General features: G+C 37.6%; 1 protein-coding gene across 2 annotated transcripts in view; it reads right to left on the minus strand.

Annotated features, from left to right (window-relative positions):
• TOX (thymocyte selection associated high mobility group box) overlaps positions 1-27,189 on the minus strand; it is a 218,985-nt gene that overhangs the window by 16,078 nt on the left and 175,718 nt on the right. The window contains exons 4-6 of one of the 2 annotated variants that reach the window (XM_069004805.1): positions 25,708-25,986; positions 18,722-18,952; positions 7,162-7,242 (exon numbers count right to left, since the gene is read on the minus strand). In XM_069004805.1, the coding sequence (XP_068860906.1) occupies positions 7,162-7,242; positions 18,722-18,952; positions 25,708-25,986 (591 nt within the window). The remainder of the gene's footprint in view (positions 1-7,161; positions 7,243-18,721; positions 18,953-25,707; positions 25,987-27,189) is intronic. The other variant, XM_069004806.1, reaches the window with a different exon arrangement.

The following is a 27,189-nucleotide window of genomic DNA, read 5'->3' on the forward strand; positions in this document are numbered from 1 at the left end:
GCTCTCCTTTGTAGCAAAATATTCAGTAAATTCATTCAGTACATTCAGAACATTCAGTAAATGTTCTTGTTACTACTGGATGCTTATGTGTCCTTTAAATATATGCTGAGAGACCTCCTCAAGGGCAAAGTGAGCCTCATGGCCAATATGCAAACAACAAACAGTGCAAGCAGCTTTACCTGTGGGCAAACACAATACATTCCAAATTCAGAAATTCTTTTTTACAAAGCCATAATGGTGTAACAAAGTTCTATTTTAAATGAGAAACAGATGTTTCTCTTTAAATGAGAAATGGAGGTCTGGCATCCTCTCTCTATAGACCAGAACATGTACTATGTGAGTATTTCAAAGCCTAGAAAAGAGCTGAACCTAATTCAGGTTTTACATGAATATGTATCATAAACCTACACAGTTGTCACACTGTCTCTTTTCATGATGGTGCCATGCTCACACCTGGAGACTGGTGTCTGTCCTTGAGCCATGCTGAGGAATTCAACAATTTTTGGACTCTGTGACCAGAATGAAGGTTACATTCAGGAAACAGCAGTGATTATGTCAGCTAGTACCAGGATGGTCCAGGCTGTGCAGGCTGTGATCAAACTTAGGCAGGCCTGACTCAGCTTAAAATGAGTTATCTTCAGTACTGTGACATTAAAGAGGCAAATAGAAGGAAATTGGCTGCATATTTATGGAGCTCCTACAAAGCTTACCTAAGCTTAAGTTTGCATCTGCTGTCTTTGCTGTCTCTTTGGTGGAAGGAGCATCTTGAATTGTTTATTCCTTCTCTCAGCTTTTCTGTGTTCACATAATCCTGTCTGTTTGTAATGTTTTTGACATTTTAGGTCACTTCCAACCCCAAGCCTGTCCTTGAGAAGAATCCCTTTTTCTAGCCTGCATGGGCTCAGCCATTTTATTAATACCCCTGTGAAGATGTTTATGAGAGAATGACTTCTCTCCAGCATGGCTTTCTCTTTGTGCTTAGCTCTTTAACTCCTTTAGAGATTCCTTTGATTTAACTCTGTCCACTCTGGCAGATAACTCATATGCATATTTGCAGTGCAGCTGCCTTCCTACACGAGTCACAAGAGGCTCTTAGCAAATGACGTTTGCCATTTTGTTAATTCCAGTCACCTATTGCAATAACAACATCTGGGACCCCAGAGAGTTCAGAAAGCTTTTTGACACATTCTTGATGTTTCAGAAACAAAGGAATAAGCCATGGGTTGTCATCTATAATTAGTCAAGGTGGCTCAGAAGAACATCTTCAAATCTAAATATACATTTTGTCATCATCTACAGGGGATTGTCATGGATTCATTTAGGGTATGTAAGTAAAAATGGATGTTTTATGAATGTAACCTGGGTACATGTGATAAAGGATATGCAACTTTAATTTGATACAAGTGTTTTAATTCCCCAAATGGAAGCACTAGGCTAATAGTGAAATCTAGTTTTATTAACTCTCTTCAAAAACAAACACAGTTTCTCTTCAAATCAAAATCTGGTTTCTATCAAGATCAAGATATTTCTGCCACTTTTTGGCAGAAATTATGTGAGAGCATCTCTCGGTTTTTGCACAGCTGAATGTAAAGCATCACATGATTTAGCCTCAAATCAAATTCATGGCACTAACTTAAAATGTAGTTTGCTCTTTATTTTCAGCTGCAGTAGATCATTGGTTTCCTTGCTAGACAAAAAAATGTTTGGACTTGTATTATGATGAGATTAGGCAATTGTTTTATAAATACACATATTTACTTAGCACATACTCTGATACATCACATATTTGCACATACATGATTTTATTTATGATTCTTTGAAAATTTCTGACTACATCATAACTCCAGAAATAGTGAAAGAATGAGGTATCACAGAAACATGAAATACCTGCTTTGGAAGCCTTTCATTATAGTTTTTCCATCTAGCAATTCTAATGTAATGGAAAAAAGTAAAACATGCTTGTGTATGTCATCATTCTGGGATTTTTTTGTTATTGTTTAAGGGAAATATTGCCATATGCCTTGTAGCACTTTAATAGCTACCAAAAAAAAAAAAAAAATCATGCATCAAACATAACCATATTTTTTTATTTATTTTTTCTCTTACACTTTCACTGAGAACAGCCTAAACTGGTTTATGAAATGCCAAAAACATCTGCGTGGACTAGGGCTAGATATAATGTAGGAAAAGCTGTTCTCAGAAGCAGGTGCCTTTTTGCCCGCAGCAGAAGGGATGCTGTTCTCCTTGCATGCAATAGCCAACTTGTTAAAGCACTGACCAGGAGACAAGACAGTTCAGTCATTGACTCTTGTCAAGAGATATTAAGAATTTTATTCCCAAAAGAAATGTCCTAAACCCCATCAGCTGCTTATTTCAGGAAGGAGTGAGCCAGGATATAATGCCCCCTACATCTGAAGCTTGGCTTCTATGAAGCTATGCAGTTACAGAAAGAAAACTGTGATGAGAACACATCTGCACACACACATTTATTTAGGAGTTGGGAAATGAATGATCTGGGAGAGCTAATATGTCTTTTTGCTTATTTATATGTTAGGCAAGTGCTCTCACCCCATACATATATGAAACTGGAAACTAATGCCAATGTTGCCATTTCAGTTTTGGGTTATTATTGGGTTTTGCTTTTTAGTTTTTGTTTGGTTTTTGTTTGCTTGTTTTGTTGGTTTTGTTGTTTTGTGTTTTTTTATCATGGTCTCCATATTGCTCTTTACAAGTAGGCCAAATGTTTTCATGTATGTCTACTGCATTTTAAGAGACTTTAATTCCTTAGGCTGATCATTTTTATTACAATGCAGGCAGTGTAACAGATACTTTGGGTCCCTGGAACTCTCTGGTTACAAATTGCTGTGCTAATGGCATTAAGGCTATGTCAGCCTTACAGACATGACCTTTAGTTTTCTTATGAACCGCAATTGCAAGATGATGGACTAGGAAAAGCTAAGTCTGCCATACGTTTCAAGAAGCAATTTTACATGTCCAAAGGATTTGCACTGTCCACAAAACGGAAAAATGTCCAATGCATTCACTTCAAAGTCAAGTGAGGACACCACTTTGACTTAGATACAACATCTGAGTTTTGAAGTCTGCTTGAGTATTTTGAATTTTAATAATATTCCCCTTGCTAAGAGGTTTTAGCTTCAGCCATAGTTGGTAATATATATCTTCATGAAAATTGAAATTGTATCACTACACAGAGAGAATTAAAGATTCATCTAGTCAGAAAGAATAAAACAGGGAAGAGAAATCTTTCTTGTACTACTGAAACAGTTACATTTGCACTGCTATAATTAACATACATATATGTATCAGATGCACATAAATATATTATGCATGGTGAATATATAACATGCATATATTGTTTTATAAATATACATAGATGAACATATGTAATATATGAAAGTATTTGACATTTACCCATATATATCTATTTTAAATATATATATTTGAAAGATGCAGCAAAAACTCCAATGTCAGCCAGAAAAAAAGGCTGGTTAAGCTAGAAAAAGTGCTTGTTTTATGAAAAAGTAAAATTGCAATTCACAGCATTTTATGTAATGCTGTACAAATTACCAGATACCAGAGACTGCATTTCTGGACCTGAATAGTACTAAAAGTTGCAACTAAGGGCAAATATAAAGACACTTGTTTACAATGCAAAGGCTTAGTCAGTACTATAAGCAATATGGCAATCTGCATAGCAGAAGATATAATGCTTTGTTATGTGTTTTTGCTTTACCTATCAATTCCTACACACATGAACAAACTCAACAACAGACCCATTAATTTCAACCAGAATAAAAAAGGGGAAAATACAGGAAATATACTTATAAATGAATGAGAATTAATGCATACTGACATATTTATACAATCATATGTTTACCTTATTTACTGGCTGGTGGCCATACATGTCTTATAAAGACATCATGAAAGCACTTAAAAGTGTATTAGAGATGGGCTGGCAATCCTATTACCAGAGTTGCTGGTGGCATTCCACTCTTTCCAGCTCTGATTTTGTCAAATAATACAGTCTGATATGATACACACTAGGGGTGTGTGTGACCTCTGTGTGTGTGTGTGACAAACTCCAAACAGAACTGCTCAGTTTTCTAGAAAATGAACTTGGAGGGGATGGGAGACAAGAGAGGGTAGGAGAGAAAAAAAGAAGAGTAAAGGCTCAAGGAGCTGTGTCATGGAGTAGGCCACCATCTCCACCTTATGCTGCACGTCCACCCCAGAGCTTGGGATGAACACCAATGAGTCTGAATGTCATTATTTTGCTGTCAGGCAGGGGCTAGGAAGTCTCCTGGCTATAGGACATCTACCCCACTTCTCTGTACTCTTCTACTTTGATTGTTCTGGAATGTCAAATGGCCAAGGTGGGCGCTGTGAATTCAACTCCAAGTCTAGACCAGTGAGGTAGAACATGGCATATGTCCATTCCTTGCTTTTCAGAAAAGAGAAGACTTGCAAATAAATGCAGAAAAACATACACAAAGACTCACATACGCTCACTAGTTGTTTAAAAATCAGTAATACTTAATGACAAAGGTGGCAGAATCAGTGTTGAAAAGTTAGGAAGCAGGAAAAGCAGCTGCTCTGGGAGGTGTAAGGCACCTGCTGAGCTGGACAGAGGGCACCTGAGCAGAACCTTGCCTGCTTGCGCCTGCGTCTTCCTGCAGACAGTCGTCAAGGATGGGATGTGAAAGAAAGTTTGATAATTGGATAACATTTGGATAGCAAAAGGATGGCCGGATGGGATGTGAAGCACAATTGTGCATCTCATAGCTGCCACCCTGAACATAAAGGGTTTAATATTGTTCAAATACTTTGAAAAATGAAGTTCTAGATGTTCCAAGGAGAACACAGAAAATGACTGAGAACCTGATTTCACAACGATTTAATCGTGTTTGAAAATATGGACAATAGAAACTTCCTGCTCCCAAGTATTAGTGAGAATTTCTTTACACCAAAGCACTGTTGGGATGAGCAGCACAGAAAATTCTATAAAGCAGCAAGGTTAAACAGCATGCAATAAATATAACTCAGGAGGATCCAGGGTGAACACCTGATTATAAGTGTGAGGTACCACAGAGTGAGGTACAAAGTATAAAATATATATGTGAGAAAATCATTAATAGGGTAATAAAACATTTTTGGAAAAAAGAGTGTTACTTTTGGCATGTCTAAACTTTTGATAATGAGGTCTTGGAATCTGAATAATATTGTCTTAAAGTAGTTTTTATGGATGATAATATAACAACATGGACATAAAAGACCACATTAACTCCAAATAATCTTAATTATGTATTATATATATTTTCTCATGCTTACAGGCTTGTCTAAAGAACTACAATTCTTCCAGTGTCATATAAATATTTAATAATGATAATGTAGAATATGCTGATATTATATTACAACTGGTTATTTTACAGCCTTATTCCAAAATGGACTTGCTTTAGTTACATGCCAGCTCTGTTAGATTCATTGAGTGTGTTCATGGGAATAAGCAATCAGTACTCAGCTTCATTAAGTTTATATTTTTATACTTTCCACACTAGAGGAAAACATTACATTATGGGCAGAATTTAAATAATTGCTTAAAAGTTAAGAAAATGCTTCAGTGCTTTTCTGACTAACAACAAATTTAAATATTTGCACAAATGGATTCATGCACTGAACTGATCAACAGTCTTCTAAGTTTTTTTTCTAAAAAAACCCCTTCAGAAAATGCAATAATATAGTTTTTTCTCTTAAAAAAAAAATCCCATTTTTTATATTGTGCATTTCAAAATTAAGCCACATAGAGTGTTACGTAAACAGTCCATGATGTGCTGAATAATGATAGCCACGTTATTTTCTCAAGTGAAAAGCTGGGTTCATGCATTTCTTAAAAAACTTGGAATATTTTGAGTTTTTTAGACCTATCTTTTGCTAATAAGCAAGCTATTTCAAAAAGATTTGCTTGTGAGCACATGCTACTCTTTCTGAAGGCAATGATTATTTCTGGAACCCACAGTCCTAATAGAGGAATTAAAGGTACTCGGTAAATTACTTTAACTAAATGCAGGAGTATTTATAAAGGCAGATAAAAAAAATAGAAAGTTATAGGACACAACTCCCAAAAATGAATGAGGCAACACCCCATATTTCAAATTCAGAACAAACACTGACCAAATACGGACATAGCGTAGAAAAATGCATGAAAGGTCCTTGTATGGGTAATCATATAGCAACACCCTGAAATGTGTACAAATTAATATAATATACAGAGTAGTATGGTATGCAGGGCCCCAAAAATATTTGAAACTAACCAAGAAGTCTTTCTCATGTCCTATATGCCAGTCCTTCACACTGTGATCTTTACCTCTAAAATTGATTTTGTTTAAGTAAGAACAAAATATATCTAAATCTGTTTTGATAGATCCAAAACACGTGCTTCTAACTGGTATGATTCTGAAGCTGCTCAGTTGGTTTTTCACATTGACACAGTACAGTAATTTCACATTCTTCTGCATATTTAAAAGTCTATTACAAATTCTAAAGAGTCTACTGCAAAATTATGGGCACTGAGAATGTTTGAATAAATCTACTTAGAAAATTGCTACTGGCTGTATATTTGCGATATACTGGTGTGTTCCAGTAAGGAAGGTTCCACCATTCTCTTAGCAGTGACCTTTGCTGTGCTCACAATAGCTTGCTGGATGTAAAACGGAAATTCACATTTCTTATGAAAATCTGCACTGTCATCTAGGCTTGACTATTTCTGTATTGTGATTTCAAGGTAAAAAACAGTACTAAAAAAAACCCCACAAAACCAAACCAGGCATTTTGTGTGTGATTATTTTTTTCCCTTATAGGCGGCTGCCTGGCATGTTTGTTATATTGAGGTCTGTTTGCCACTACCTCCTTCCCCTGTTGAACTAGCATGTACCTCCCAAACTGAAGTGCTGTCTTGATGACCAGGAGGGAAAGGATATCTTTACATGGAGAGATGACTGTGTTTATTGAGCATTTGCAACTTAAATGCAAGTTTAAGGTGATAATAAACAAGGCTATTTGCACTAAATGCTGTGGTGCTCAGCTGAAAATGGTTTGCAATATGTCACTATATATCTGTGTGTATGTATATACATTATGTGTTACCTTGGATACAAGGCTTGCTCTGTAGGCAGCTAACTGCTTCAGATACTCCTTCTTGGCAGCTTCAGTTTTCTTTTTGTATACCTAAAAACAAAGAGTGGCACATTGGTAAATGAATCTGGTTTTGTTTTTGTACATCACCGGTGTGTCTCATGCATTTTCATAATGTCTTTCTAAGTAAACAGCCTTTCCTCATCATATTGCCTAAAGAGTGAAATAATAAACATCAAATATTTTAAGAAAATATTGTTCCAACTGTGAAACACCCTTTTAACTAACCAGCAGTACTGAAAAAACAATATTCCTCATAGCATCTCATGTTTAATTGCTCTAAGTGAAGTGTGGGGCATACTTTCGAGTGGGACCTTTGGGGATGGGAAAAGGTAAGTGTGACTCTCCTCTGGCTTCCACTTGTGAGACCAGTTAAAACCCTCTGGGGAAGACGAGAATCTGCAGAAAGACTTTTGAGCTAAATGAAGGAGGAGATGACAGCACCACAAATCAGCCAAGAGGATTTCTCTCCTCCCTGGGTGAACTGTTGGGGCCAGTCAAAGAAGCCCATGAAGCTGCTAAGGATAATAAATGTTAGTCATTATTCCAGTCTTGATCCCATATCGGTCTAATTAACTTCTCAGAAGCATGGATCTATTTCTGTACATTTCTCTCAACTCACCAAATTATTTTAAATGTGGCATGTGCACAATCTCAGATTAAAGACCTTGGAGAATCACTTCAATTTTGCCCAGATGTCAAGATCAAAGATTATCAGCAGGGTTAGGCAGAACCTCATAGGACTACAGTGACATGATGTTAGAAGAACGTGTGTAAACGTTTAGGGTTGAAAGCTCTCAGGAGGAGAACCAGCTTCTGACCCATGGAGCCTAGCTAATGACTTGCTGTTAGCCATGTCTGTGACAGATTCAGGAACAACTCAACATTTCTGTTTGCAAATATTGTCACGAGTTTCTCACTACTTCATATTTTGGGTTTTTTCCCTGAAGGGGGAGATTTAGGAGTCATAAATGCACCTGGGCTTCATGTAACTAAGCAGAACTGACTCCTCATCTTTCTTGTTGAAATGAAAAGCTTAAAAAACATCCAAAGGTTTAACAGTGAGGGAGAAAAATAAAAGGAAAGAAAATTTACTTTTTTATTGTTGCTATATTTCACAATTTTTAAGTCACATGCCACACACCCATGTGTGGACAGGCATTTGGGATTCATAATATTGCACAAGATGAAAACTGCAGCTCTGTGTCTCTGTTGTCCACTTTTCCAGCTAATTGCACAACCTGGGCACCTGTGGAAAGCCTCCATGAGGAAAGTGAAAACTGTTCACCTTCCCCCTCCCACTCCTCACTGCCTAGTTAACTGGGCTATTGATTCAAAGCTAAAAGACAGGCAAATCTATTTAGGAGGACAATTTTGGGGTGTTCTTCTGAATTCCACAGCTAGAAGTACATATGAACATCTCCTCCCCAGAAAGATAAACTTTACGAAACTTTAAAGTGTTCTCTTTTGATCTTCCAACCCTTCAGTAAAACCAGCAGTCCCCTAATGGAGAGGACCTGGCAGCACAGAGTGTACACACAGAGGACAATACAGTTGCAGACTACAAAGGGAGAGTGGTAATTTCAGGCTGGAAGGATCCAGCACAACACCATTTTGATAAAGAATGTACTCATGAAACAATTTTTTGTTTCACTGGGGCTTTGCTTTCAGACACAGAACAAACCTCACACACAGGCTGGAAAACTCAGAGGCTGCCTAAAAGGATTAAAGATTTTGCTTCCCAGGGGAAGCAAAAGATCATAATGGAAACAGAGAAGTCTTAGGCTTCTAAAATTGTAACTATAAAGACAGAGAGGTAAAAAGATTGGTTTTAGCTGTGCAAGTGTATCTTTGCACCCTTGTAATTTCTCCAGATTAAGATAAATATGTAGTGTTTGCTGATCTCCTATTGTTCTGCAAAGAAAAGAAAAAGGTAGCAATTTGCTTCTTAAGTTGTAATCGTTTGTGATTATTAGGGGAATTACTATTTGTTTTGAAAACAAATAAGAAATTAGTCAGCAGTCTGTTCCTGGCTGCTAAAATGAATTCAGCTTGACCTACAGAACGAAGACTAAGTTATACTGCTTTGTATATTGCAATGCCTCTGCATCATTCTGATAGCCAACTTAAAAAACAGAGCTGAACAAAGAATTTTACCATAATAATGTTCTTCAAAAGATCATGTATCCACTGCTTCCACATTGGGTTTTATTTTGCATAACACAAATACAAAAAATAGACACTCCTGCTGTGCTCTTACAGTCACAGCATAATTGAAAAAGTCCTCTGGGACCCGACTTTTCCTGCAAATAGTCACATTGCACAAGGTTAACTCAATAATATGAAGATAACAACAATTCTGCAAATCTCCATCTAAAACATCACTACTTCACAGGAACACCATCAGACAGTTATTTAATTATTTCCTACCTATATATCTACCATGTCTAGTGTATGCACTGCCTTGCCCTCTTCTCTTGAATCTTTTGGTGAATGAATGATAATCACATGAACACCTTGTCTTTCCTGGCACTATAAACTTTAATGATTTAACAGAAAGTCGTTATAGTAAAAAAGTCCTTACTAGGTGGGGAAAAGTTTTAGATGACCCCAGACTGCTTTGATTTTTGCATTGGCAAGAATGGTCTCTGCAGGCTGGCTTGTCTGGAGGGTGATCAGCTCACCCCACTTTGTCCCTGGAAAAGCTTTGATGTGTCCTCTGAGGACAACAGTTTGAGCCCTCCCTGTCTATGTGCATTGTCCTTCTGAAGGTGCCCACTGCTTAGGTCAAAGCCTACTATACAAGTAGGCTTATGATCCTCACGCTGGTTATGGAAATTCTGATTGGTCATGGCCTAGACTAAAAACTAGGGTAAGTTCTGTCTGTCTAGGACAGAGTAAACACTTGGTAACATAAATAGCAACAAGGTCTGGTCTGGCCATCAATATTTTTCTCTGAAGGCAAATGAATATGGTCCTGGCAGTGGTACCAATTCACTGGCTCTGTGCTGGCCTGGACTTGCACTGGGGGCTTATGAAGGCAGGGCAAGTGGGGAGCGTCTTCAGCATTTGCAGCAGTACTTCAAGCAGGTATGAGCAAGTCAGCTGTTCCTCCCAAACTCTTTTTTTTTTTTCTGCAGCTGTGAGAATTTTTTAGCCCTCAGGCTTAAATAGTTTTGTGTTGTTGTAAGTATAAGAGTTGCATCCTTGCAGCACTTTTGGGGAGGAAAATGTCTTGTGTCATCATTCAAGTGTGCTCTAGAAAATAGCTGAAGCTCTTTTGAGCTTCATGCTTAAGACAGTGCCAAATTATAAAACACATCATATCCAACAATACAATTAACACATTCGCAGTATCATGAAGCAGGGTTCTGTTCTGTTGCTTATCTATACTGTATAGTGGGAATATTTAGTTTTATTTATAGCATCTTAGAAATCTCCTATAAGATCATTTTCCTGCCCTTTGTCAAGCAAGAAACAATTATTAAATAAGTAACTTGACAGGAACATATAGTTATGGAATTAAGTACTTTCCATCTTGCTTTAATTCATTTAACACAGTAATTGAACATCAACTGATTGTCACTCAGGCAGCAAAGGCCCATTCTGATTCAGCAGCATATTTGTTTCCTTACAGAGTATTTTATTTTCTATATTGTCCCAACTGCAGAAAAATGAATGTTGGCAGAAAAAAACATCATTTTGCATATGCAGGGTGGGTCAGTTTAATTTATTCTTTTTCTCTTCATTTCTCTTCAGCATCTTATAGAAACCCCAGAACACCAAGACTACTGTCTATAAATGGAACTTGCTGGCATTATTTTTCTACTGTGCTTCACACACACAAATGTAGACAGCATAATACACAGGTCCTTATTTAATTGCACTTCTAAGGTAGCTTCAAGTTCCCTTACACTCTTTAGCAAAGCATGCAAAAAGAAGTGAGTATGAAACCCTACTTTGTGCATAAAAATATATAACGTAGAACTTGAATTAGGCCACCAAGGAAAACGAATGTGCTGAGCTCTCACAGGCTGGTACCAGCCCCCAGGCCATTGGACCAGCAACCTTTAGCTCACATTTCCTGGGCTGACCCTACGTGTGGGCCACCAGAGCTGCAATGCAGCCTACAGCAAGGACTGAACTCTTGTGTGATACACACACAGCCTTAAACTGAATGCACCAAAGTTCCACTCGGAGATAGAGGGGTGGTGAGTTATAGGACAACCACTCACAAATACTAGATTCACCAAATTAAAACCACAGTAGAACTTAAGCACTTCTGCATTAAGCTGCCAAATTCTGGTCATGTTTTGCTTTATGTATTTTAACTGCTATTTAATTCTTGTCTTTTTGGATCATAAATTCCTTGAGGCAGGCTTTATGTCTCCTGTGTTTTGTGTTCCATAATATGAAGGTCATTACTGATATCTATATCTATATCTATATCTATATCTATCTATCTATATATATATATATCTGAAATACACCTGTAGTGCCTTAAGCCAGGTTTTTGTTCCAGTTAGCCATTTCTTCACAATGAACTTCCTCTCAGCTTGCTTGTGGAAGATTACCAACACATCACAGCACACTAGGCAGCAGGATTACTACCCTGTCACTTGTGGCTTGCACCCTTATTGCCCGAGGGGAACAGATATCCCTTCCCCAAGTCATCATGAGAGCCAAAACAGGCACTCAAATGTCTGCAACCATGTCCTCAGTTTTGAGTGCTAGTGGAAAACTATTGCTTGTGACTACAGTCCCCTTTGATATTAGAGATGATACTAGCCTTGAAGACAGCAAACTAAGCTGACTGATGATTTTAAGAGAAAAAGAGACTTTCAGAATCTGTGTTTCATGGAAGTCTGCAAAAGCTCTGTGTCTCCTAGCGAACAAAGCAAATTACAAAGAACCATGCTACTTCCCTGGCTTTGCCTAAATAGATGGTATGAGGATGACAAAGAAAGGGAAGTTTTCTGTTTATCTTGTGGATATCTCCTTAGAGCTGACACTTGCAAGCAAGTTATATTTGTCTTTTTAAAAGGATGTAAAAGTGCCCATATTTGTTTTGGTGGAAGTGTTCCAGAAGCCCCACAAAACAGTATATGCAAAAGTAGTAAATCAAAAAGCAGCATGACTGATTTTGTATTCTTGGTCTCTGCAGTGTTATATCCCATGGGAGTGTCATTTTCACAGGCTACAGCTACAGGAATGTCATCTGATAAAATACAGTAGACTCCAATCCAGAATTAAATTCCACATTCAGATTGTCATTCCTAGCCCTAAATACATTGGCTCATAGAGAAAACTTGTACTTTTTTCCAAGTGGGGAACGTATCTCTAGTTTTAATCTCCTGATTTTGCATCAAAGGCACCTAGAGCTTCACAGAGTCATCTAAAATATGTAGAAAGATATTCCCACAGCAGTCAGAAAAAAAGTCCTCAGAATTGCCTAATGGACATTGAAATATGTTACCATTTGATTTTTAATCTAAGTACATACAGTAACAGAAAGAGGCCCAGGGCTAGCTGTATGGCTCAGTAGTCTCTTTGACTGTAGACCATGGAAAAGATAGTGATGACATATTAGGGGCCTGGGGGAAAGAATTCAGTCTCTGGCATGTGAGGGAAAGATCACAGGCCAAATTCAGCTCTAGCACAAACAGTGAGACTCTATGGAGAACACTGGAAATCGCAGCCATTTGTGCCAGGCCTAAATTTGACCTTATAGTCTTGATACCATGACCCAGCTGCTTCCAAGAACAATAAGAAGGTGAAGTGGACTTAAAGTCAACATTTCATAACTCGGTGGCCTTGTGCAATATTTCTCTAGGAGCTGTGTTTGTTGTGTGCTGCAAACGGATGCTAGAAATCCACCCTGGACAGGGGGTGTCTGATGTTCCCTGTGACTTCAGTGTTCCCAGAGGGCCTGATACTTTTCCCCTCTGAAGTCAATGGAAGTTAAGGGGTTCAAGGACTGGCCATATAGAAGCCAAGGTTATAGAAAAACCTGAAGATATAAATTTACATATATGTGCATAGACATGTGTTGTATCCATGCTCCGTGTGTGCTTATTATTGGCCCATTTGTGTTCCAGCTCATTAAGCCCAGATGCTTTCAGAGGAAGGGAGAAGGAGAATATACCAAGATGAGGATCAGTTGTTTTGAAATCTTGACACTCCAATCTAGACCTTCAAAGGGTAGAGATGCAATTTCAATATAGAAATTTGTGAAGAAAAACAGTGCCTCTCCCAAACATGCCTAAGATGCAACACTGGTAAAATCAACATTGCTGGTGCAGGTATCTGGGAGGAGAAATGTAAGATTGCTCTCTGTTGTGCCTATTCCTGAATCCACTTTGCTTATAATTCACTTTGGCAGTGTGCACACACAGATGTGCCTTCTCTTCCTATTCTCATTTACAAAAATAAAACAAAGCTAAACCTTGTGTGGTTGTTTATCTACTAAACTGAAAGCACATTCTCATTCTCTTACAAGCGTGTTAGTTATTCCTTGGAGATTGCTTCATTAGCATGGAGCAAGTAAGGGTTTTTAAAGGGAGAATAAGAGATAGATAAACAAATGTCTAGGAGTATTTGAGCATATATAAGGGAAGAAACTGAAAATTGATTTCAAGATGCTACTGACTGCCTTGACCTCATGGTCTGCACATCTTCTTATGTTTCAGCAGCCAGCCCCCTGAACTGTCTGACATCCTGACACCAGGCACCCCACATGCATGGCAATGCAATGGGGACATGATGGCTCTTCCAGCCATGGGATGGATGCTCTCATTTGTCATGTCAAGGATGGGATGCCATTGCACCCTGGGAGGGAGGATATAGGTTAGGTTTTCCCAGAGGCCAGGCAGAGTCAAGACCTGTTGAAACACTGATCTTGGATCCACTTTGATCTGACTTGTGGTGCCTCACATCATGAGAGAAGCTGTGGAGATATGAAGTATTGGCCAGCATTACTTGTAAACCCCCTGCTGATCTAGCTGGTTCATTCCAGCAGTGGATAATGTACTGCTCTGCCTAAAACTTCCCTGTGGTCAAAAGAGAGACTTATAAAGCATGCTTTGTTATTTTTTGTGCCCAAATCAGTCTGGGTTATTTTTAGAGATAAAATAAAAACTCCTGAAAGCTTGTGAGTTCTAGTGAAAGTGGTAACAGTGTCACAAATATTGACGCTAATGCACAGGGACTTTGTTTTATGTAAGTATTGGTAACAGACAATCCAAGTTCCATCAGATGTTAAAGAATAAACTGCAGCTTTTATCTAGTGGGTCTTTGAGCACCAATGAGGAGTAAATGATTTGATTTTGTGAGCTCAGAGGATTTGTCAGCTGCCTCATATGTATAATTCTGGCTCTTCATATTCCTGCTGCTTCTAATTTAGCAGGACAGGCTCATAATTGAAGCAAATTAACTATTTACACTTGCCACTTCTACCAGGGGAAGAGGACACATCAGCAGGAAAGAATGAGTGGGAAATTAAATTCTTCCCACTTGTGTCAGATCTGCCCTTATATAAACACATTAACAGTAATTTCATGAGGCGTCAACCATAGGAATAAATACTGAGGGATAAAATAATGAGGTGTTGCTATTGAGCTGAACTGCTGCAGCTAATATTACTGTCTATGAATTATGCAGCCTGAAAGAAATCATCTGTCACAGCACTCAAACAGTCGTTTCACCTGCTTCTTCTGATTGTTTAGTTTGGGGTGCCTGAGGTGAATCTCTCCTTCTCCCAGATGTAAGACCAGCGCAACATTGAAGTAAACACACAGGAACACATACACACATACAAGTATGCACACTAAGCTGTTCATAGGAGGCCAAATTAATTCCTACTAGAATTCCAGTTAAGTCACTGAAGTTACACCAAAGATTAATTTTGTTGAATGTTGAATAGACATTCAATTCCATTTTTAGAATAACAGAACATTTATTAAGGTCTTTGGCTGAAGTTTTAAAGTTACACTAATGTAAACAAGAACATTTTGTTTGTAATTTGCCACATCTATTACAGCTTTACTAGGACTCCAATTAGAAACTTAAGGTTCATTTAGTACATGCACATCTGGTACTGATTTAAAATTACTTTCCTTTTTCATCCAAGGACAGAAAATGACCTAAATAGCCTTTTTACCTGGTTTAAAACAGTGTTCTGTCTGAAAGCCAGAGACTCAACCATTTAGCATGCTGAACCTTCTTTCCTCGGGGCTGTTTATCTCCCCTTTGCAGTAAAAAAGTGTGCAAAGGGCAAAGATGTACATAGATAAGCTGTAGAAATGAGATGCACAGAAGTATAGTACTAAGGAGAAGATAGTGTTTGTGATCATAAGAGAGGAACTGAACAGTCACTGAAAAAAAATAGCCCTGTGAGATGGCTACACCATTGAGGAGAATGTACCTCAACATACTACTGCTACAGCTGCCTACCATTCACAGATTTATTAATCTGAACAATTGTAGAAAGCATTTACAATGAAAAATGAAGGAAAATGCACAGTGCCTGCTTCTGATCATGTATAATTATTGTACTCTATTCAGAACTTGAGAAGTCCATGACAAAGTCCACCATGACCACTAAACTCCCTTTAACTTCTAGACTCCTCTGTGTAGATAGATTTGGAAAAAAAAACCCACAGTCACACACCATCATTGTTTGAGAACGGGCCTTTTACACACAGAAATTAATGTGACTCAAAAATGCAATTGTCTTCATATGGTATAATAAGAGGGAAGTACACTGGTATCTGCTTTAATCTAATAAATTGCATTATTCTCACAGTAAGAGTATCAGAGTGCAATCCATTTTAAAGCATAACCCTCCCCTAACTTCAGTAAGACACCCACCATCAGCTAGTTCATAATAACATTTCCTTTTTTGTCATTCAAATCCTATTTTCTCAAACACCACTTTCCTAGCTCTTCACAGTTTGAAAAACATAACATGTGGTTATTGCACAAAGCTTTTCAAGCTACAGTCTAATATGTCAGGTTATCAAAATTTGTTGCAAAGGCTTGGACATACATATACTGCCCTTAGGTCATTATTGTACTGAGTTTCTATACTTTTATTTATTCTGTGGTCAATCTTCAGGAATAAACAAGAATTCTATGCATTTCAGAAAAAAATGGCTCAGATCATACGAACAAAGAAGATTTCATTTTAGCATGAAAACATGAGCCTATTCTTCTTTCTCAATAGCTGCATTATGTTCTACTTTCTGATTCATTTATATTTACTATTTAAATAGTAAAAGGAGTTCCAATTCAGGAAACACAATTTGGAAACATACTTCTATTTAAATTCCAGAATAAGCATTAGCTTCCAAAACATAAGCCAGAAGCTTTATGATAATTGAATCCTTTTCAGCAAGTATAATTCATCAATAAGTAGTCCTCTAATGATGATACTGTTTATTTATTTAACTATTTTTGAATTTCTGAAGCTTCTTCAATGCCAAATACCAAATGCTACATTAATCATCTGTATTTTTAGAGTCCAATTTTCCTACCAGAGACATAGGTTTCATAACAGTTACTAATGCTCTGGATCAGAAAAATTAGGCCTTTAAAATACAGACTATCTAGTCAGTTAAGATGTCTTGTAATCATGACTTTGTGCTATTAGATTCCTAATGGAATAAAAAATGAGTTTAAATTCATTCTACAAAATAGCATTGCCAATTTTATTTTTTTAAAATGGGGACTATCTTTTATTATTTTTGTACAGTGCTAGATTAGAAGGGGTTTGGCCCTGGAGTTTTAAAAATGTGCTTAATAGATGATAATGAATAGGCAAAATGAGTCAAAAAGCAACAAAGATATGCTAGCCCAAACTTTTGAAAAAATTGGCTGAAAGAACGTAGTCGCAGCCATTTTTACATAGATATGTCATGTGGATCCCATAACACATCATCCTGCTGTGTTTCAACTTGAATTAACAACAACAGAGATAAGGAAGATAAATTTTGTTCTGCTCTTACAGCATAGGACTTACACAATTTTTGCTCTCAACCATGAATAGGAAATCAAAGTTAAAGTTGGAAATTCAGGGTTTCGTGCACTTTTCTTACACATTTCTGTGGAAAGGCTTTAACATTTTGGTGGTAGCGCACACATGACAAGCTCCAAGACGTGCATTTTAGAGTCTTTTAGGCTGGCCTTTGCTGGGCATATTAAAACAGGGAAAAGAAAGAGACAGCACAACAAAATAACTCTAATGTGCCAGTCCAAGTGACCTTTCTGTTCCCTGTGTTCAGAAAATTACCTTTCCTCCAGCTAAACTTTCCAAATGCTGGCCTTATTCAATGGTGGATACTAGATAACAAAAGCTGTTTTTTTTGTTAGTCAGTGAGTGCCAAATCTTGATTCTTTTTACCCTGGTATCTTTAACGAGGATCTAAATGTACCTACACCACCCAATTATCAGCAAAGTAACCCTTTTCTTTTTCAAGCCTAAATAATTGTACATACCAAAAAATCATAAGAAACTTTTCTTTAATTCTTAGGTTTTTAACTATATTTTTGTAATAACAGTGTATGAATGAATGAATGAGATTCAGTTTAGTCCCAGCTCTTTTTCACTCTCTGTGCTAACATCAAGCCTAGTCCAGGCCTCCTGCAGCCAATGTATCTCTCATCTAACCTATCCTTTCCGTCCATATCTGTTGCTTTCTTAAAGTTCCTATTTCTTTATCAATCCAATCCATTCTGTTGGCAGTTAGTAAAAATGCAACCAGTAACAACAGAAAAGCAATGGTACGGTACAGTGAGGATCAATGGTATTTGCCAGCTGTCACCACTTAAATGTGATGAGCTTTCAGAGTTGCCCACTTTTACACAGCTTTGACTGACTTGGAAGGATTTCTGCCAAGTTTCAGGTCTAGCTCTGCTGGCCTCATTACAGAACCAAGGCCTTTCCATGGAAGATGGAAGTAACCTCGGGAAGTGATTTCCACAGCCCACATATATGCTAGAGGATGCCCTTTGCCAGTGTCCACCCTAGGTCTCTTTGGGTCAACACATCACTAACGTCTTTCATAAAAGCCAGGTGATTTGGGAGCATATGTGAGCCCAGCTCCCCTTCTGGCATCATGGGATCATGGGGAAGGGAAACATCTGCAAGTGGGAGCTCAGATATATGTCAGGTCACATGCACAGATATAGGCTTTGGCAGCAAGGTCCTTTTACACGACAGTTTCACATACAGGGCAATGACATTGTAAAATCCTAGGCCCACCAATTTCAGCATAAAACATCCCTAAATATAATCTTAAAACTTGTGTGACATCCCAAAACAAGGCAAACTCTCTTAGTGGTTTCATACAGATGAAATAAAACAATTCTGTCCTTATCTCAGCATCTTTAAGTTATGTTCCTGAGATGGCACATATTCAAGTTTCATCCCGGCAAACAAAAGAAGCTACCTACAGTGCTCAGATGACCCTGACTTTCCTGAAACAAAGCCTCTGAGCTACAGCACATATTGTACCTGTTTTTGTTCTTCTCCTAAGCCGTCCCACATTGAAGCTACAATTTTAGAGACTTCACCAAAAGTAGCATTGGGGTTTTGGCCCTTGATGGCTGCTTGAGTGTCTCGAAAGAATAATGCATAGGCAGACACAGGCTTCTGTGGCTCATTTGGGTCCTTCTTCTTCTTCTTTTTGGGAGTTTTGGGTTTCTTTCCTATATCTGAAGCAGGTCTTTTCTCACCACCGTTGACCTGTAATATAAAATTAGGAAAGTACTATTAAAAAAAGCCAGTTACAGCCTCCAACCACTGTTACAGCCTCTGTGATGCAAAAATTTTGGATTTTGCATGCAGAAATGGAATTTTTGTTGCTATGTTTGATAATCCAAATGTTGACACTATCTGCATTAGTCACATGTAGAAAATTCACTATAAATATTTCAGATTATGCTATTTTTTCCCTTAAAGTATTTTATATTTCCCTTTAATATAATTGCTATAATCTCTGTAGTTCATTTGGTCAACTTTTCACCTTTTCTAAGTTTTATTGCTAGTGGCTATGACATGAAAATAATGAGAAAATTCAAATTAAATTAGTTTCTCTATAGCCTGAGTATCAGTTCAACAATATGAACCATCTGCAGACAGAAGAAACACTGTCATTTCTACCTTTTTCTTATTCTCATCCTTCCCCAGAATGACCCCAGACTACTGTTCAAATAAATCTCTTCTACAGCAGGTGGTACATCATCCAGGGACTTTGAAGAAAATCTGGTTGTGAATCAAGCAATTCAAGTTATAGACATTCCCCCACACCTTCTAATAAAGTCTGAAGAAAAAAAGCTTTACCAGTATAGACAGTTTAGAGCCTTTTAAAGGATCAGATTTGACCTATCTGGATTTAGCGGAGTCGTTTTTATATCTGTTCATGTAAAAGCAAATGGTTTAAGGAAAGGAATGGTGTATGGAGGAAAGCTTGTGTGCCTTATTCATGCACCACCTGAAAAAAACCCTGCACATGAGCATTTATGCAAACACCAAAGCACCCTGTTTTCCTGTGAAGCTGGTGAAGGGTCTGGAGCACAAGACTTGTGAGGAGCAGCTGAGGCAACAGGGGTTGTTTAGCCTGGAGAAAAGGAGGCTCGGGGGACAACTCAGCACTCTCTACAACTACTGGAAAGAAGGTTGTAGCACGGTGAGTGTTGGTCTCTTGACCCAAGTTACAAGGCATAGAATGAGAAGAAACGGCCTAAAATTGCCCCTGGGGAAGTTTAGATTGGATATTAGTAAAAATTTCTTCACCAAAGTGATTGTCAAGCATTGGAACATGCTGCCAGGGAAGTGGTGGAATCACTCTCCCTGGAGGCATATAAAAGATGTGTAGATGTGTCTCCTGGGCAGGCAGTTTAGTGGTGAATTTGGAAGCATAAGGTTGACAGTTAGACTCGATGATCTTAAAGGTCTTTTCCAACCTAAATAATTCTAGGATTCTATGACTTACAAACACATAAAGGGACAATGACCTGATTCTTCAACACATTGGAGCTCCATGGCAAAGTAGCTTTTCTTGATATGATCACTTAATTTACTGTAGCTGTTGAAATGGTGTGTGATCTTACAAGTGGGTTCAAAGGCTTTTCTCTTTTGTCAGCATGACCAAAGCACTGTGCATCATAAGCATTTTGAAATATGAGAAGATCAAGAGCATAAATGGGATGCTCTAGGCTAAGGATCTACTAGGCATGACTTCTTTCCCTTCCTTCTATTATTATTTTTTAATAATGCGTATCAAGTGGCACAGGAGGATACAGGTATTCAAATCATTGGAACTGCATGAGGAAAATGGCTGGAAATCCTCGTTTTGAGAAAAATAACTTTTTTATTTTCCTATATGCCTCACTATGTGGTGTCCAACTGAACCCACGTGACTACAGGGAACAATCTGGATCTCTGTGGCTTACTAAAAACAGCAACAAAGTGATGACCACAATTTGAAAATGAAGTTTCTTGTTTTCTGAGCATTATGTTACAATAGTTGCAACTTTAATACAAAGTTAATAGACATGCAGCCTATTGCCAGCATTTGGAAAATACAGAAAAAAAAAAGCTGTGCTACCCATTATTAAGTTAACCAACTTTTTGTCTCTTGCTATTATTTAATTCTATGGGGTACACAAAACTAGCAGTAAAGTATAATTAACTAGGGCTCTCTATCTAATTAGACAACATTAGTCTAAACTTTTCAGAAGTCCCGTGCAAACAGCATGAGCAAGAAGACGTGGCAATAATTAGTTCTATAGTTAAAATTTTACCTGTGTGATTTGCAAACATTTTTCTCCTTTCAGTTTATTTTTGAACCAGTGAGACTTAAAATTTCTTTGTATATTAGGATACCACACTACTTCAACTACCCTTAAACTAGGTGATATACTACAGAAACTTGTGTAAGTGCCTTCTGGTAAGTTGTTCTGTGAACAGCTATAAACCTTATTCTCCAACCTTAATGATCAAGAGACTTCAAAAACCCACTGTTAAAAACAGAGTACTCACAGGGGAAATTCTGTTTGTCTTATATGAAAATAACGAAATAAAAAGAATACCAGAATTCCAGTACTAATAACCTCGCAAATGGCTGAGATGATAGCCTACCTTATGCTCCCATCAGTCTATCAGCTTCATAGACTCTACTTCTAACCACCAAAGCAGAGACAGATGGAAAATAAAATAAAAACCATATATATTCTGCTAGGCACAGACTTGTGCCTCAAAATCCCTGGAGGTGTAGTTAACTCATGGTAATCCACCTCCTGTCATGGCTTATTGCTTAATTATGGTGATGTATTTAACTTATTTATCACAAGAAAGCAATAATCTTTCACTTTAAAAAAGTGTACATTAACCATGTTGCACACATAATAGATCACAAGAATATCTAGTGCAGGATTTAAAACTATCAAGTAAGGCACATCGTTGATATCTAAATGTCCCTTGAGAACCCGGAAAATGTCTATAAGCATATTTAAAATAAACTGCAATAGTACCAAAGCCTTTAATGGAGCTAGGAGAGCTGTTTTATGCACACTATCTTGCAGTAATCGCTGTAGTTTAAAATAGATTTTAATCAAGCACCATCTGCATAATAGGCTGAACAGACAACACAGAATTCCACTTATAACTCCTATCATATAAAGTAAATATTGTAAAACCTCTGCCACATAAGGAGAATATGCTGCAGCAGTTCTTTAGTAATTGTGTTTCTGTTATTTAATTCTTGCTACTTGCAGTCCTCTTGCTATCTTCCCTCTAAAATACATTATTTGAATTTCTCTCATAAGTGATATGCAAATGAACATGGAAGAAAACCCTCTTATCCATCTATGAAGAAATACTTATTTACAAACCAGTAATGCTTCCAGCAGCTCACAATTATGCTTGGCAATAACGAAGTACATGTTTAATGATCCAACAGTGTGAATTATGACAAGAATTACATAAATGCAATATTCCAGTGTTGAGGTGGTCAGAATAAGGCATGTGCTAAGTGGTGACTTTGTTTAGAATGCTTTTATAGGTACTTACAACTACTACTTTTTAAGTTCTCCCTTTTTTCTTCTTCTAACAATAGCCCCACATAGGAGATTTAGAAGAATTAAGGGGCCTTAGTGATGTGCGCCCCTTGCAGAGACAATACCCTTAGTCTGAGGCTACATTTCACATTTCCATGGTCTTAGCAGCTCTCTGAATGTATATCCAACCTTACAATTATGCTACAGTTGTCACTGATCTTATGGTCAAGCAGCCTCAGCTGTCCTGGTTTTAGAGCAACAGCATGAAGGGAAACTGAGCCCTCTATAATGCAGCTCCTTTCCCTTTCCTTGTGCAAGGACAGTTGAAGTCTGAACAGCCTATATGAAAGAGTCTTTATGAGAATGAGTATTGCCAAATAATATTTAGCAGCTGCTACCATTAGTTCTGTGTATGTTGGATAAGGCTTACAACAATTTGAATATTTATCTTAGAGTGAACATCCAAGAAGCTCAGTACATGAACAATTACATAAGTTTGTAAAGTTAATACTGGAATTTGGAATATATACATTGAGCTGAAATGGTAATTTCCTTCATGCATGGAAATCAGTGCTTCATGGGGCAACAATTGTAATTTTAGTCCAAACGTGTACATAAAGTACATAATTTTTTATACCTTTCAGGCTCTTTCTATAAATTCATGTAAATATGAACAGGATATTGAGATTTCTGCTTTTTTTTTTCTCTAGATGGAAATAGGTATAGTTTTTAGGGACCTTTCTACCAAATATGCTATGAAAAGACCAGTAGCTTCTCTTTCACACAATTCAGCTGGTATAAACTGAGGATGGTCATCTGACACTGAGGTGATTTTCCATTTGGAAAGGTACTTTGTCTTTTTGATCAATGTGGGTACACAGGCAAGCATCTTGTCCCACTGGCTAAACAGGGAGAACATCACTATTGATATTAATGACACGGCAAGTTCAGAGGGAGTTGGTTTTTACGCAGCGCTCACGGCAGGAACATCTCTGACTCCATGAAGTAACCTCCAAAGCGACCCCATGACTGCAATATGTGCACTTCTGCTGAAGAATTGGCTAATGAGCTCTGGCCCTGGTCTTTTAAGTAATACCACACATCTGCATGGTCATTAATAAATCAAAGAGAAAAATCCAGATTTCTCAAAGTTGTATTCTGTTAAAAGATAGATGTTCTCACAAGAGACAGAATAGCAGGTCTATCTGTTCCTGTCCCCATCCAGTGCCTTCTTTCGCGGGGAAGAGGATTTCTGGAGTTAGAACTTTCACAGGCCCCTCCAAAGCAACTCTGATAAAATGCAATACTGTTGTATCTGGGGAGAAAGATCTCCACAGAAAACTGATTTATTTTGAGTATTCATATCCACTCACTGGCAGCTTCCAGGAAGGGCAATGTGACAAAGAGATATACATTGGAGAGGTTTAAATCTTGAAGTACAACAATACACTTTACTCCTTAGGCTGATTATTCAACTTCTCTCGTCTTTTAAAGAGGGAACTACAGAAGAACCATTGCATGGGATCAGGCGTGCCAGCCCACTGCCTGTCTCCAGTGGTGAGCAGCCTCAGGTGTTTTCATGAAGCCCTAAGAAATCCCACAGAAGGCAAGTACGGCATTATCTGCTCCCCATCAGGCTTGCTTAAACCATAGAGTTGGAGAAGAATTTAAGCCCTCCGTCAATATTATCCAAATGTAATAGCCTTTAAAACTTTTCTCTTAGCAGTGAAATTATAAATATAATTTTAAGGCAATGTATCTACTTTAGCACACTGGATTTAATTTTGTGTTGTGCATTGTGCCATTTGTCATCTTTTTCAGCTTAGACTAAGCAGGAGGAAATTTTAAAGAGAGTTTTCCAAAATAACATGGCTTGTTAAAAGTTGAACACTATATAAACTGGCTTTCACAAAGAAAGGAGCAAGTTTTACTTAGTCTGCAGTGCTTTGTATTTCTCTATTAAAAACATTAGCTTCAGATAATTACTGCTTGCTTGGAACCACAACCCTGCACTTTTGCTAGCACAAAGTGCTACAGTGAAAAAGTACATGAAAAATATAGGTTAAATAACTGAAATACCTGATAGAAGTAGAAAGGAAATCCTAATTATTTGAGTGGATATTTTCTCCAGAAGTTTAGGGCACCTTGAATACTTCCAGCAATGTAAAAATATTAGCAATGCAATAGGAGTAGCAAATAAATTATTCTGAAAAAGTAAAGGCTGCCTGGAATTATTTTTATATAGCTGTATTCTAAAGTCGCTCTCAGTAAGGAAGTGCTCATTTAAAATATATGAATTATTCAGTAATTTTTAAAACCTAAAGTTTGGGAAATCAGGGGAATGTCCTGAAATAAAACTTTTGAATCAGAATTTATTCAAATTGTAGTAAAACATATGTCTCCAATTACATGATTATTTTATAGCTTGAGGCATGAAAAACAATATAATGTTAAAACAAATCAGACTTACATTTCTTGACTGGATTATACCTCCTCAGTGACTCACAATATGTTTTCTTCACATTCCTTGCAAGTCTGCAACTTTTCCCCACCAGACATGGCTGTGGTACAGACTACAGTGCACGTGGCACACACTGCACTGCAGGAGTGCTCTAACAGGACTGGTATTTTCTAGTGACCACAAAACAGAGCTACAGAGGCTCTCAGTTTCAATATGCTATATTCCTGGTTTAAGGGATGACATAGTACAAAGTCCCAATCTTCTTGTGTCTCAGCTTTTCTGTCTGCAAAATTAAGATAATAGACTTGTGTATTTTTGGGAGGTTTTCAGGATTTTGGGAGATTTGGGAGATTTTTGTATGCAAAATCTGCTATACAGATTGACATTTATCCTTTAAAGAAATTTATTATGTAAATTACTCTTATCACTTCATTCCTGTACTGACATTAAAATGAAGCTTAAACATGTCATGATGAAGTGTCAGCACCTCTCAAAAGCATGAATGCATACAGGGTCTTCCAGATTTTCAAGGTAAGGTTTTTAAAGTTCATAGGATCTTTCTGTTCTGGTTGCTATGATGTTCTGTTTACTCATCCTGTGACCAAGCAGCAAAGACTAGCATATTGCACAGACTGTTCATACTTTTTATAGCAGTAACTTGATCTTTAACTGGGAACAAACATCCCTGCTATGCAAGTGAGAAAACTCAATCCTTATATTAAAGCCCTAAAGGAATGACTATCCTTTCGATGTTTAACAGTATTCCAGTTTGCTCTCACAAAGAGGAATGATGTAATTTACTCAAGCTGCCTGAAGAATTGTCTGGATATTGTAAGTTTTGTATTCATAATCCTTTATTCACTCCAGTGAACCACCAATCATGTATAAAGTATCACCTTAATAACTGTGGCCATATCATTCATTTAGCAGGTCCTAAAAATATCCACCATTTACATAGTAATCCTAGCATCTAAGCCTACCTTAGAGCTATCTTCTCCTTCATCTTCATGGACTGAACTGGATGGTGAAGGAGTTGCAGATTTGCTTCCAGGTGGAGAGGGCGAGTTGTGAGGAACACTGTTTCCACCCATATTCAAACCAAGCTGTGCACTGAGCTGGGACTGGTTAATAGTAGTCAGCTGCCCGTGCTGCATCATTCCTGGCTGCCTAATATCTGCAGGTTGAACCCTTGGCCTCATGGTTGCCATCTGAGGATGGGAACTATACTGGGCTCCTTCTGTATTCCGTAAATCTTGCATCTACAAGAGGAAAAAAACTGTATTAAGCATATCACTAATAAAGTGTTCTGTTCCTTTAGACCTCGGTTGGCCTGATTGGCTATGTAAGGCTTAAAGGAAATGGCAAGTACTTAAATAAACATGTATATACTGAAAATAAACATAGTAAGGATATGATTGACATTTGCATAACACTGACTGTTATAAAGAATTCAGGCTCTAGCCTCAGCCTTTGGAAATAGCAAAAAAAGGAATGAAAGCTTGGGTTTTTTTTATAGAGGGAACAAAAGGGTGCTGCTTTCTGTAACTGTGTGTAGAGTATTTCTGAAATGCTAACAAACAGGAATAAGTTTGCACTCTGAAGTTCAGACCTAGACCAGAACATGAACATCCTCAAAATTCAAGACAGTTTCCAGATCCTGCTTTTTTAACTTAGGAGTTTTGTGGTTTTGAGCTGTGAATTTTGGAGCTGCTGGGAGTTTTCAGAGTCTGAACATCTAGTATTAAGTCCAAATCTATTTTACCTGGTGCTGCCCAGTCAGACATTGGACTTTTCAGGATTCAGACCATTGACAAGAAGGATGCATTGATAGACTGATTAAATGATTTCTGAGTCGATTTACTGCTAAGACATATATGAATGGAAAGCTCAGAAATCGCAGGATTGACAAATGAATCCATTGTGCTATGTGGGTCACTGCCTCTTAGCATTAACGAGACATACTATTTTAATGCAAGCAACAGATTCAGTCTCTGTAAGGATAAGAATTAAAAGCACTGGAGGATGAAACTCCTTTCTTGTCCAGAGGTCAAATACACCATACACACAGACCTCAGCAGATTGCCTGTAACATCTTTTCAGTATACTCACACAGAAACATGACAGATAGCAAAGAGTATCAGAGAGGAGCTCTGATTTAAGCTAAGGTGTTCTGTGGGTGATTTAAAATTGAACTATCAATTCAGAGCTGAAGTGAAATAGATATGGTTGTCTTTCTGTGCATCAGACAAACATGTATGTATGTATAAAGTAGAATCTGACAGGAGCTACCATTGTGTAAGTTCCATTATGATAAGGACATGTGCTAGTGGCTCAGTATATTAACATAGTCACATTTATTCTACTGACAGTCTTTGTTAGACATGTCATCTGAATTGTCTAAAGATCACTCAGATTTTTTTTTTATATATATTTTTATGGCTCATGACTTTTATAACCTATCT

Source organism: Aphelocoma coerulescens, chromosome 2 (genome assembly GCF_041296385.1).
Source record: "Aphelocoma coerulescens isolate FSJ_1873_10779 chromosome 2, UR_Acoe_1.0, whole genome shotgun sequence".
Classification (NCBI taxonomy): Eukaryota; Metazoa; Chordata; class Aves; order Passeriformes; family Corvidae; genus Aphelocoma; species Aphelocoma coerulescens.